This window comes from Chelonia mydas, chromosome 3, assembly GCF_015237465.2.
Source record: "Chelonia mydas isolate rCheMyd1 chromosome 3, rCheMyd1.pri.v2, whole genome shotgun sequence".
NCBI classification, from domain to species: domain Eukaryota; kingdom Metazoa; phylum Chordata; order Testudines; family Cheloniidae; genus Chelonia; species Chelonia mydas.
This window is the reverse complement of record NC_057851.1, coordinates 168,088,205-168,101,923: the sequence shown is the minus strand read 5'-3', so window position 1 is coordinate 168,101,923 and position 13,719 is coordinate 168,088,205. Positions and strand designations below refer to the sequence as shown.

The 13,719-nt window shown below is 43.6% G+C and overlaps 1 protein-coding gene across 1 annotated transcript in view; it reads left to right on the top strand.

Annotated features, from left to right (window-relative positions):
- LRPPRC (leucine rich pentatricopeptide repeat containing) overlaps window positions 1-13,719 on the top strand; it is a 168,653-nt gene that overhangs the window by 107,106 nt on the left and 47,828 nt on the right. The window contains exons 26-27 of the mRNA XM_037895838.2: window positions 10,392-10,460; window positions 10,766-10,856. Coding sequence (XP_037751766.1) covers window positions 10,392-10,460; window positions 10,766-10,856 — 160 coding nt within the window. The remainder of the gene's footprint in view (window positions 1-10,391; window positions 10,461-10,765; window positions 10,857-13,719) is intronic.

The window sequence follows — 13,719 nt, the reverse complement described above, 5'->3', positions numbered from 1 at the left end:
TAGCAGCTTACCTCCAACAGCAAGGAGTCCTCATCTACCCTTACCTGGCCAACTGGCTACTGGCAGTGCAATCCAGAAAGGAAGCTCAGGAATCAACGTCCCAACTCCTTCTACTCCTCTCCTCCCTAGGGGTGAGTGTGAACATTGGAAAAATCAGCTTTTCAACCTACAAGGTCCCTGGAGTTCATTGGAGCACGCATCAGTGAGACCTCCAGATGTGCTTACCTGCTGAAAGACACCCTGGAGTCTACTGGACCTGATTGCTTTGGTGACATCCAACCCATCAGTCTCAGCCAGAACTGTTCTTTCCCTCCTCAGCCACAGAGCAGCATGTACCTGTGTCACAGCATTTGCTTCCCTGCACGTCTGCTTCCTCCAGCTATGGTTGCAACCAACCCATGGACACCATTCTCATTGTCCCACCAGAGATCATCGCTTCCCTCCGATGGTGGACAGACCCCTTCCAAGTATGCTTCAGAATGCTGTTCCTCCCATCCTCACTGAGTATGTCAACCCTAACAGACGTGATGGCTGTGGAGCACACATGGGATATTGCATGATGCAAGGAACTTGGACCACTTGAGAAGCCAGGATGCACATCAACATCCTGGAACTTTGGGCAATACACAAGGCATGCAGCATGCTTTTGCTGTCCATCTATTCTTGTCATGTTCTCGGCATGTCGGACAACACCATTACGGTTTACTACATAAACAAGCAAGGAGGCAAAAATTCCCAGCGCTGTGCGCAGAAGCTATGTGCCTCTGGAAATGGTGCATTGTACATTGTATCCTCTTGTCAACCACCTGCCTACCAGGGACCCAGAACATGATTGCCAATGCGCTCAGCAGGAACTTGACAGCCAACTGTGAATGGGACCTGCATGACCCAGAATTGCAGATGTTTTTGGTCAATGGGGGGCCTCTTTGCATCTCACACCAATGCCATGTACATTCAGTACTCCTCAAGGGGAGGAGTCTGTCCATTTGCAGGGCGATGCGCTGGTTGTCGCCTGGTTGGACTGGGTCAACTGTGCCTTCCCTCTCCTACCACTTGTGTCATCCGTCCTTCAATCACCGTCTCCCATCTGAGTTTTTGGTCATCCTGATTGCTCCATTCTGGCCTCGCCAGTTCTGGTTTCCTCTGCTTCTCTGCATGTCAAAACATCTTCCACTCCTGCTCCCAATGTTCCTGGAACTGCTCTCTCAATGTTATGGCAGGCACCCCGATCCATAGATGCTTCAGCTCAGACTGGTTTTCGGAAGGACGCCCCTGCTAGCATGAGAGTGTTCGTTGGCAGTATGAGATGTCCTCTCCAATATCAGGAAGGACTCCACAAGACGATCCTACTGAGCTAAGTGGGCACATTTAATGTCCTGGGCCCAACAGAAACGTCTTGCTCCCAAGGCTGTTGGCATCCCAATGTTCTTGGACTATTTCCTCTATCTAATGGCTTCAGGACTCGCTCTCAACTCAGGGTGCACTCAGCAGCTATTAGCGCTTTCCAGCCTCCGATGGAGGGTCATTCAGTTTTTACCCACCCTTTGACTGCCTGGTTCTGGAAAGGCCTTGTACATAAATACCTGCCCATCCAACCTATCACTCCTCAGTGGGACCTCAACCTAGACCCTATGTCATTAATTAACTCTCCCTTTAACCCTTAGTTTCTTGTTCCCTCTTTCTTCTTTCCATGAAGGTTGTCATCCTGGTGGCTATCGCCTCTGCAAGGAGGGTTGGCAAACTGGGAGCCATGATGGCAAACCGCCCTTTCACCACATTTCATAAGGATAAAGTTTCACTGTGCTTGCATCCCAAATTTCTACCAAAAGTGGTTTCCTGCTTCCACTTCAACCATCTCATACATTTGCCAACCTTCTTTTGCAAACCATATACCTCAAATGAGGAATGTCGACTTCACTCCCTCGATGTCCATAGGGCCCTGTCCTTTTACCTACAGTGGGCGAAGCCCTTCCGGAAGTCTCCTAGACGATTGGTGGCCATAGTGGAGAGACTTAAAGGGCAGGCCATTTCCACTCAGAGAATCTCAAAGTGGGTCTCAGATGCATTACATTCTATCAACTATCAGGACAGTCCCCGTTCAGTGAGAGCACCGGCAACAGTTACTGCCACGATCATGACCTGTCCCCTTGAGGACATATGTAAGGCAGCCATGTGGAGTTTGATACATACCTTTTTTTCTTGTTATGCTCTAGTGCATGATAATGCAACAGACGCCTCATTTGGTGCAGCGGTTCTCTGTTCCATGGTTCTGTCATCTTCCTTGTACCTTTCTCCTAGCTACATACTGCTTGTTAATCATCCTCAATGGAAAATAATGGGGACCATCATTCAAAGAAGAAGGGAGGTTACTTACCTGTAACTGGAGGTTCTTTGAGATGTATGGTCCCTATCTGTCTTCCAGTCCCACCGTCCTTCCCCCATGCTGTGGATCTGGTAGATCTGTGGTGAAGAAGGAAGGTCTCCCCATCCTTTATTGCCATGAGCGAAACCACGAGGCAATGCAAGGGAGCATGCCGAGACCAATAGACACTATTACTTTGAAAGGTCCGACTCCGAGCGCATGCACATAAACCTGTGTGGATAGAATATTTCCCTCATTTGAGACTATCTGCTGACTCAGGAGATACATGTTTCTGCGGTGCTCAGATGGAAAAATGCTTCCTCTTGGCCGAATAGTGTTTCCTACTTGATTCGTTCTTTTTCTCAAAACAGCTTGGCTTTCCCTCTGTTTTATGAATCCACCTGGCAGTAGTCAGTGTGTGCCATCCACTATCAGCGGGTTATTCAGTTTTCACTCACCCTTTGACTAACATTCTTAAACATCCTAATCAGAATTTTCCTGCCTGTAAGGAAACTGCCCCTCATTGGGACTTGTACGTTCGGCACTGCCTAAGCCTCCCTTACAATCACCAGACACATGTTCTGTGCCTCAGGTGTCAATGAAAGTTGCATTCTTTGTGGCCAACACCTCGGCCACAAGGATGGGTGAACTGGGAGCCCTAATAGTGGATTTGCCATACGCTATATTACATACGGACAAAGTCCTTATGACGACACCCGAAATTTACCACTGAAATAGTTTGTGAGTTTCACATAAACCAGTCGATCCACTTATCTGTGTTTCTTCTGAAACAGTGTGCATCTGAAGAGGAGACGAGACTTCACTTCTACTATGAGCTCTCACCTTCTACCTGCAAAGGACAAAACAAATTAGAAAATCTAGCTTGTTTCTCACTATAGCAGAATGAGTCAGAGGACAGGCTGTATCCTCCCAGAGGATCCCTGATTGGATCTCAGGCTGTATCCTGCTCTGTTACGAGTTGTTGTATCTTCCTCCCCATCATGGGGTAAGGGTTCTTTCTACACAAGCAACTTCAGTGGCATCACTTCAGGAAGTACTTTTAGCTGATGTTTGTAGAGCAGCTATATAAAGTTCCACCCATGTATTTGCAAGACATTATGCTCTAGCACAGAATGGTGCTGAATCATCCTTTGGGATATCAGTTCTCCAACAGCTCTGCTGCCTGCATCCGTGCACCCTCCTACTGCAGTACTGCTTTTCTGCCAATCATAGTGGAAGTCCTACAGGGACCCATACTCCCAAGAAGAAGAGCCTTGTGGTAACTAAGGTTCTTCAAGTTGTGTGGTCCCTATATGTATTACACTACCTGTCGACCTGCTCTCCTTCCCCTCCTGCTTTGGACCTTTACTGGCTTCACAGTAGAGAAGAAACTGGAGAGGCGGTTGCTTCAACTCTCAAGATGGCAGAAGCGGGAGGTACTTGAACTGGGGAGCCTTCCACATCCCAGGTGAGTTTCCTAACCATTGAGCTAAAAGTTATCATAATATCGTAGAAGTATAGGACTGGAAGGGATCTCAGTAGGTCATCTAGTCCAGTCCCCTGCACTCAAGGCAGAACTAAGTAATAACTAGACCATTTCTAACCGTTGTTTGTAGAACCTGTTCTTAAAAACCTCCAAGATTCCCTAGCCAATTTGTTCCAGTGCTTAACTATCCTGACAATTAGAGTTTTCCTAGCTTCCAATCTAAACTTCCCTTGCTGCAATTTAAGCCCATTTAAATTATGAGGTAGTCTCTCCCTCCCCTGGCTTCTTACAAAAATGGCATAGTCGCCTAATGCCAAGAGAGTGTTTGCAGCTGAGAATCCCAAGCAGTGGGAGGCACCTCTCTGCAGCCAAGGTTTAGGTGCCTGTTTCCCTGAGCGGGTCTGACTTAGCACAAATCCCTCCCCGTGGCATCTCCCATTGGCTAGTTTGGGTAAGAAGCTGCATGGTATATGCTGGCTTTTGTGAATCCCATTCTGAGCTGCTTATATTTTATGATTCACTGTACCTAGGTGCCTAACTCAGGCTTTGTGAATTCCAGGGATTTTCTAGAGACCTAAAAGTTGGACAACACTAAGCATCACCTAAGTTCGTTTGTGAATCTAGCCCATGCTATCTAAATGGCTTTCAGTTCCCATAAATGTCTTTGAGACCGTTCTTCCATCTTACCATGGCAATTAGTAGCTTAACAAGAGAGCTTGAGGAGACCCTCTTGACTTGAGTACTTTTAACCTAAACAAAGTTCAAAAGTGTCTCTCTACTTGGACTTTTTTTTTTTTAAATTGGCAGATTTCTAATAGCACATTCTCTTCTATAGCACATACAGAACTCTAAAAATTCTTCTTATTTCAGACTTTTTACAGGGTTTTTCCTGCTCCCCTCACAAAATTTATAAATGTCTTTCAGATAATCTCAAGAGGAACAATACCAAATATTCACATCCCTCCTCATGTTCTGTGTATGTGCTACCTTCTGCCCATTTGGTTTCACATTTGCTCCTGCTGTTTGATAAACACACTCTCTTAATAAGGCCTGGTGAAGAGCAGGCATGTAAAGTCCCTCCAGAGTAATGTTTGAGAGTTTGATGGTATCATGTTAATTAATCAGACAAGAAGTGTGACTGAGCACTGAGAAAAAAGTGAATCTAACTATCCACTAAATGCTGGAAATGCACAAAGTAAATTGAGACACAAGAGAGAAATGTTTTCTCTACTATATATTGTAGTAATCTTAGTTTTACTCCTAGGGGACTTCTGCACCACTGTGCATGCACAGAATTTATGTCCCCTGCAGATTTGTTTCCCTGCAGAAAAATGACTTTCTGATGGGGAAGCAAAGGGAAGCCACAAGAGCAGTCATATGACCCTTCCCAGAAGTATGTTTCAGGTGCCCAAGGCAGCCAGCAGAGAGGTAAATCACTGTGGGCCAGCAGGCAGGACTGGGGAACACCCAGCTGGTGGCTCCTACCCTGTGCCAGTCTCAGTTGCTAGTCCTGGGTGGGCTGGGGAGGACAGGATTTCCTCTTCCCCTGCATGGCATCCGGGGCTGGGTGAGACCCATCCCCAGATTTCTTCCCCAGCTGTAGGAAGCTCTGCAAACTCCTCCTGGCGCTTCCTACGTCCATTGCTCCTCAGGTGCGGGAGGAGGGATCACTGTACAGGGAGCTGCTCCCCCATCCACCCAACCCCCATGCATCCAGACCCCCTCATATCCAGATCCTCCTACCGAACCTCACCCCTCTCCCGCACCCAGAACCCCCACTGATGAGTCTTACTCCCCCTGCACCTGCACCAACCCAGTGAGCCACCTGCACCTGGATCTCCACCCTACTGAGCCCCAACCAGCTACACCTGGATCCCCACCCCACTGAGCTACACTCCCCCAGCATCTGGACCCCTCAATGAGCTCTGTCCCCCCCCCCACACACACACACCCCCAGACACCCTCCCTCCCCCACTGGTCTCTCTCTCTCACACACACACACACACCCACCCCCACCCGCGTGGAGTCCCATTACATGAGAACGGCCATACTGGGTCAGACCCAAAGTCCATCAAACCCAGTATCCTGTCCTCTGACAGTGGCCAATGGCAGGTGCCCCAAAGGGAATGAACAGACAGGTTATCATCAAGTAATCCATGTCCTGTCACCCAATCCCAGCTTCTGGCAAACAGAGACTAGGGACACCATTCCTGCCCATCCTGACTAATAGCCATTGATGGACCTATCTTCCATGAATCTGTCTAGCTCCCTTTTGAACCCCGTTATAGCATTGGCCTTCACAACATCCTCTGGCAAGGAGTTCCAGAGGTTGACAGTGCGTTGCGTGAAAAAATACTTCCTTGTGTTTGTTTTAAACCTGCTACCTATTAATTTCATTTGATGGCCCCTTGTTCTTGTATTATGAGAAGGAGTAAATAACACTTCCTTATTTACTTTCTCTGTACCATTCATGATTTTTATAGACCTCTATCATATCCCTCCTTAGTTGCCTCTTTTCCAAGCTGAAAAGTCCCAATCTTATTAATCTCTTCTCATATGGAAGCAATTCTATACCCCAATCATTTTTGTTGCTCTTTTCTGAATCTTTTCCAATTCCAGTATATCTTTTTTGAGATGGGGCGACCACATCTGCACACGGTATTCAAGGTGTGGTCATACCATGGATTTATATAGAGCCAATACAATATTTTCTGTCTTCTTATCTATCCCTTTCTTGATGATTCCCAACATTCTGTTCGCTTTTTTGACTGCTGCTGCACATTGAGTGGATGATTTCAGAGAACCATCCACAATGACTCCAAGATCTGTTTCTTGAGTGGTAACAGCCAATTTAGACCCCATCATTGTATATGTATAGTTAGGATTATGTTTTCTAATGTGCATTACTTTGCATTTATCAGTATTAAATTTCATCTGCCATTTTGTTGCCCAGTCACCCAGTTTTGTGAGATCCTTTTGTAGCTCTTCACAGTCTGCCTGGGGCTTAACTATCTTGAGTAGTTTTGTATCATCTGCAAATTTTGCCACCTCACTGTTTACGCCTTTTTCCATATTGTTTATGAATATGTTAATTAGGACTGGGCCCAGTATAGATCCCTGGGGGACACCACTATTTACCTCTCTCCATTCTGAAAACTGACCATTTATTTCTACTCTTTGTTTCCTATCTTTTAACCTGTTACCAATCCATGAGAGAACCTTCCCTCTTATCCTATGACTGCTTATATTGTTTAAGAGCCTTTTGTGAGGGACCTTGACAAGGCTTTCTGAAAATCTAAATACCCTATATCCACTGGATCTTCTTTGTCTGCATGCTTGTTGACCGCCCTCAAAGAATTCTAGTACCATTGCATTCAGAATGCAACAAGCCCCTGTGCATCCAGCTCGCACCTGGATCCCCCACTGAGCCACCCTCACCCAGATTGCCCCACACAGAACCCTCTCAATTGCACCTGGATCCCCCCATACTAAACCCCTCCACACTTGGATCCTGCCTTGCTGAGCCTGCCTGTCCACATCTGGTGCACCTGGCATGGAGTGGCAAGGCCCTGGGGTGTTTCTGGGGCAAGCCTGGTCCTTGTGCTGTGTCAGAGTTGGATGCAGCCTCACTGCTGAGTCCGTGTCCCAGTGGGGAGCTGCATACTAATCTCCCACCCTGTGCAGCCAGTGGCCTGTGCTCCCCAATGCCATGTTGGAACCTCCACATTTATGTGACAAATAAAATTTGCAGAATTTTAAAATATTGTGTGCAGAATATATATAGATATATATTTTTGACGCAGAATGCCCTCGGAGTATTAGTTGTTGCAGTGTGAAAACGGTAGATCCACAATTTTCAGATTTAGATGTGATTTTTTTTTTTCTTCACTTAATGATGTCCCTTTAAGTTTAAAACAATTACTTTGATTCTGTTCTGAACTATTTCTGGTTCAAAATGACCAATTTTAACACTGTAGAATCTTAAGCAGCTAGATTTTTAGCAAAGTCAGGAAATGTAAAGGTTAATTAAGTGATGATTTATCTCAGTATTCCACAAACTGAATGTTTTATGCTATATAGTTTACAATAGTAAAAGGAATGTATTAAAGTAATTAACTAAAAAATGCATAAAAATAATAAGTCAGTATGTGTAATGTCTGAATTAACACGGCTGTTGGAACCTTTAATTTTGTATTTCCTTACTTACAGTTTTAACTGTGCAGCTTAGTGTTGCATTAATAAGTTTTTTCGCCTTTAATTGCTTTGTCTTTAAAAAGGGGGAGAGAGGAAGAGAGAGAGATTCAAAAGTTCTTCGGTTTTTAGAGTTGGTAAGCTGTTTGCTGTATAGCTTATACAGCTTGCAGAGCTTACGAAATTTACAAGTGGAACTTTGTCCTTGAACCATGTATTTCAAATTTAGTATGTACATGTAGATTTGAGCAAATCTTCTTCAGCCGAATGTTCTTGGTATGCAGTTTTTGAACATTTTCTTACTTTAAACCAACTTTTTTCCAACCAAGCAAGGGAAATAAAACCTCATTGAAAATTATGTCCCTACCAAGTTTCAAAATTTAGACATGGTTGCTGTACTCCAGTTCTTGTTTGAAAACAAAACAAAAAAAAGTAGTTAGAATTTTTTTATATATTCCCATAACTCAAAACAACTGAAAAAATTTGACTCAGACTTAAAAAAAAACAAAAACAAAAAAACCCTCCAGGACTCAAGCCTGGTCTACATTGTGGGGGGGGAATCTATCTAAGTTACGCAACTTCAGCTAAGTGAATAACGTATCTGAAGTTGACGTACTTAGATCTACTTACTGCGGTGTCTTCGCTGTGGTAAGTCGATGGCTGACGGTCTGCCGTCAATTCCGCCTGTGCCTCTTGCCCTGGTGGAGTACCAGAGTCGATGGGAGAGCATTCGGCGGTCAATTTACCGCGTCTAGACTGCCCATCGATCCAGTGGGTAACGTAGACAAGCCCTAAGTATAGAAAATCTCACCTGAAAAGGGAGAAGTTCTGTCAAGTTATAAGGAAGTGAAAGCAGGGTTATAATATAAATTGTTTTACAACCTTAACTATACCCTTGACCACCAGTATTCTGTGATTCAATACCCACAGATTTCAGTCCTTATTACAGAATAGTACTGCAGAATCTCAGCTTTATTTTAAACTGTATATCTAGATCTTAAGATTTTGAAGAGGATCTTGAAAACATGAAACAAGTTTAAACTGATGCAGTGGATCTTCCTCCTGAGTCTGTAGAGAGCCTGAAAAAATAGCTGTAAGATGAATTTGTAGTGGAATTTGTGCTATGGCGTATATATGTGCCCTGAATAGAGTGGTTGCTACCTGCAGCTGCTATAATGCACACTGGATTAAGCTTGTCTTCTGGTGAGGGTGTTGCAGCTGGGACAGAAGCTGGCACTACAAACTAATGGAATGTAGTAGGAAAATTTCTGGTACTAAATGTTGATGGAGTAGGGATGTAAATAGATGCTGCAGTTGAAAAAAAGAGTCTGAGGCCTGGTGTTCCAGTTAGCGAGTAATTGCTCCTATTCTGGACGAATGTTTCATGAAGACGACAATTTGTGAACATTTGGCATACCTCTGAAGGGATGAGAGAGATGACGGGTGTGTATTTGTAGTCCAGAATATATGAGTACACCGCACCCTCGCTAGAACGCGGGATTTGGGATCCATGCGCGGAAACGCTTTAATACGGGGACTGCATTAAAGTGAATTCCAATTAAAGTAATTAAATTTGGGATTCATGGCCACGGCCGTGTTATATGCAAATTCGCGCTATATAGACGTGTGGTCTAGCGAGGGTCCGGTGTATTTTGTAATGGGAAGAAATGAGATCAGCAGAGTGGCATGTTGTTTGTTATGATCTATCAGAATATATAGCGCTCTGGTCGTCTGTAGCTGTGTGTCTCTGTAGATTCACGTTGGGTGTGTGTTGAAAATGAAGGCAGGAAAAGTAAAGTTGCGTTGCATGGTCAAAGAGTTTTCAGTTGCTTTTGCTTACATTATGAACCTTATTTCTTCAAATATCAAAAGTTCTTGAGATTGAAAATCAAGGCAGACTTGTGGTCTTTGAAACAAACCATGCTTGAACTACGTGATGACTTTTTTTTTTTTAATGAATTCTTGTTTCAAAATGTGTGTCACTTTTTCACTTTTACCTACCCAAATGGCTTAACTAATGTCTGAGACGTCAAAAAAAAAAAAAAATCACATTCAATCAGAGAAACAGCATAGCAATTTTCAAACCAAAAGTACTGTTGAATGAAAAATATATTGAGAATGAAACATGGTTATTGTTTCTATAGAGTCACCAACACAACCTTTGAATTTTTTAGGATAAATGTTATTTAATTATGAATGAAGTTGGTTAGTTTAGAATTGAGAACTAAGTCGTCTTCCATTAATAAAAATCAACCATAAAATACTTCATTATGACAACATATAATTACTTTTACATTTTAAGAAAATACTTTGGCTAAGTAAACTGACATTTTTGGAAATACTGTTTTGCAGACACCAGGCTTGAGAGCTCGTCCTGGGAGGCTGCAGTGGTTTGCCGAGAAGTGTATTGCAACTAACCAGGTACATCTATTGCATCATGTCTCCTGTCTGTTTGTGATTAGTACTTTAGTGGTAATACACACATACGTTTTGAAGTATTGCATGCATATCACAATTTACATAAACAGTAATGATGTAAATTGATACTTTAGTGAAAAATTATATGCAGTCTTATATTTACATTCCCAAATTTTTGGACTGAACATGTGTGTATAGACATATTTGTGAGCTGCATATATGATTATACATATAAAAATTAGATTAAACCATAGTCTGATATACAGATATTTTATGTTATATCACTTTTTTCTTTTTTCCTCCCAAAGATGGAAACTTTAGAAAATATGGTGGAAATGACTCAAAAACTATTTGAGTGTGATAGAGATCAGATGTACTACTACCTCCTAAATTTATGCAGTAAGTTAACTGAAAATCTTTTCTTTTGCTCTGTTAGGAACTGTTATTCCAGTGATAGCTTTGTGGGAATTTTAAATTTTTTTATCGTATTTGAAAAAGCCTTAAACTGTAATGGGAACAAAATGTAAGTTTTTGAACTTGTTTTGGATTTTTCAGTTAACCAATTAAAACTATATATCTGAAAAGGGCTATTCTCAGTCTAGCGCAGCTCTTGCTAAGAGTTTTCTGACTTAAGTTTGCTTTGCTAACTACCAATTCTGTTTAGGCTACTCAGACAGTAAACTGCATTTTTTCCATGAATTCCTTCTCTGCAATCCAGAAACTTTTCCTTTGGCTCTTAACATGATCTTTTATGAGATCATGGAGACATTTTTTCCTGGCTTGTGAGGTGGCCTGAAAAGTGCCCTTTGTCCTTACTTTCACTGAACCATTTGCTTTGTCAGCTCTCCTAGTTTCTTTTCATATCCAAAGAAAATACCAATGTTGCCAAGTTTCAAAACTCTGATTCTACTTCATTTGTCTGAAGTCACATCCATAGTTGTAGCCAAAGATAGAACCCATAAAAGTTAAACCTTGTTGGCTTTTAAATTTTTCGGTTTATTCCATTTTTATAACCCAAGTGAAATACTTGAGAAATGGCTTCGGTTTTATTTATCATGGATTCCATGTACTTGTAACTTGTTAGTTGCTGTGGCCATGATTTGTGCTTTCAGATGAGAGTTTCGTTTTGTGGAGGCTTTTTTGGGTGGGAGGGGAGAGAAAATGGTTTAAAATATAGAATTAGTTATATGATCGCTCTACCCGTTTAATTTTGGGGCCACTTTCTGTAGCAGAGATTAGATTCCTGTTTTCTTTATATTTCACAACATTAATAAAAATTAGCCACAAATCTGTGGACTGCCTGCAAGCAGTTATAACTGGGTGAGATCCATTCCACTCACATAAAGCTGGTTCAGGCTCTGTATGGGTGTGTTGGGGAGGGATAAAATACAACTCACTACTGCAACCCAGGGCTAGGGCTGCAGGATTGCTGCAGAAACCCGCCTGCCAGTGGTTTCTAGCCATGATTCATAATAGCCATTGCACTCCCATTGTAACTGTTGCTGAGTTTACTGTGTCCACCGGATCTGCAGGCGCTGTGTTACTCCACCTTCATGCCCAACTATGTGGGATCAGCCTGGAGACCATTTCCATGACACACAGGGGTGTAGAGCCACTCCACCAGCATAGCCTCCACACAGTAGCTATGTAGAGCTTTGTGGTGTGGAGGGCCTCGTACTGACTCTCCGTCCCATGAGTAAATTTCATCCAGTGTAATTGGCCTACATACCAGTCGGTCAATTTACTACCTTTCAGTTTTAAAATAATTTGAAGAGGGAAAACCCGTGCTAATGTCTGTTACAATTCTTTGTAGTTGATATTGATGTGAAGTTTCTGTAGCTAGATTTGTTTGGTTGAAAGATTATAAAAATTTCCATTATCCCCGAATCAGCCTGTTCATAATAGGTATTTATTTCTTGTGGTATCTGAGCAGGATTTTTTAAATAGAAGGTCCCTTTCCCCATAATTACATAGCCCAAAACCCTATCCCATAAATCCAGAAATCTTTAGTCTGATTTTTTCAGTGTAATTTGTCGTGGCTTTTTTCTGTCTACAAAGGGGTTGAAAAGATACTCTAATAAAAATGTGATCATTGCCAAATAATTTTTTTAATCTTCTATTGAAATTTTTAAGTATCCCAGAAATACTCCCAAAACCATTTGTAATCCACTAGAGATTATATTGACTAGCATTGTGTTGGAAACCTTTATTGGGAGGTGTGAAGCTTTTTGCTGAATCCGGTGTTTCTGCTGGCAGTATCAGATCTCTGAAACAGACAGTTTTTTAGTTTTCTCCACTACTTCTCCTCTCCCCATTTTTCAGGACATTTAACTAAAAAAAAAACTTTTTATAAGATTGGGGACAGAAGAAATGTGATTAATGTGACAAAATTAAACTGAGTATCATTATCATCAGAGAAATTCCATTATATAAGAATGTAATTACTACATTGTCTGAAAAATGTTACGGAAAGTTCTGAGTCAATCTCCAGGAAAGAAAGCATTTTTCCTCATCATCAGTGACTCAGAATGCCCTCCTAACGTCTTTCATAAGCTTCCTGAGTGCATGTCCCCAGGTATCTGTACAACTTTCTACACACACTGGCTGTGATTTGCATTAATAAAGACAGTACTTCTCTGTCCACATAAAAGAGCATGATCATATTTTTATTTAGTTTGTGTCTGTAATGGTGGGTGACCAGAGCAGGGGTGGGCAAACTGTTTGGCCCGAGGGCCACGTCTGAGTGGGGAAACGGTAAGTAGGACCGGGGCAGGGGGTTGGGGTGCAGGGTGTAGGAGGGGGTGCGGTGTGCAGGAAGGGGCTCAGGGCAAGGGATTGGGGCAGAGGAGGAGTGTGGAGTGTATGAGGGGGCTCGGAAGGGGGGTTGGGGTGCAGAGTGAAGGAGGGGGCTCAGGGCAGGGGGTTGTGTGCAGGAGGGGCGTGGGGTGCAACGGGCTCAGGGCAGGGAGTTAAGGTTCAGGAGGGGTGCGGCGGGGGCTCAGGGTAGGGGGTTGGGGTGCAGGAGGGGTGTGGGGTGCGGCAGGGGGCTCAGGGCAGGGAGTTGGGGTGCAGGATGGGTGCGGGGTACAGGAGGGGTTCAGGCTCTGGCCCGGCGCAGCTTACCTAAAGCGGCCTCGGGGTGGCAGTGGCGCGCACCGGGGCCAGGGCAGGCTCCCTGCCTGCCCTGGCCCCACGCCGCACCGCTCACCATGTCCTTGCGCTGTCCCTGGGAGATGGGGGGCACAGGGCTTCGCGCACTGCC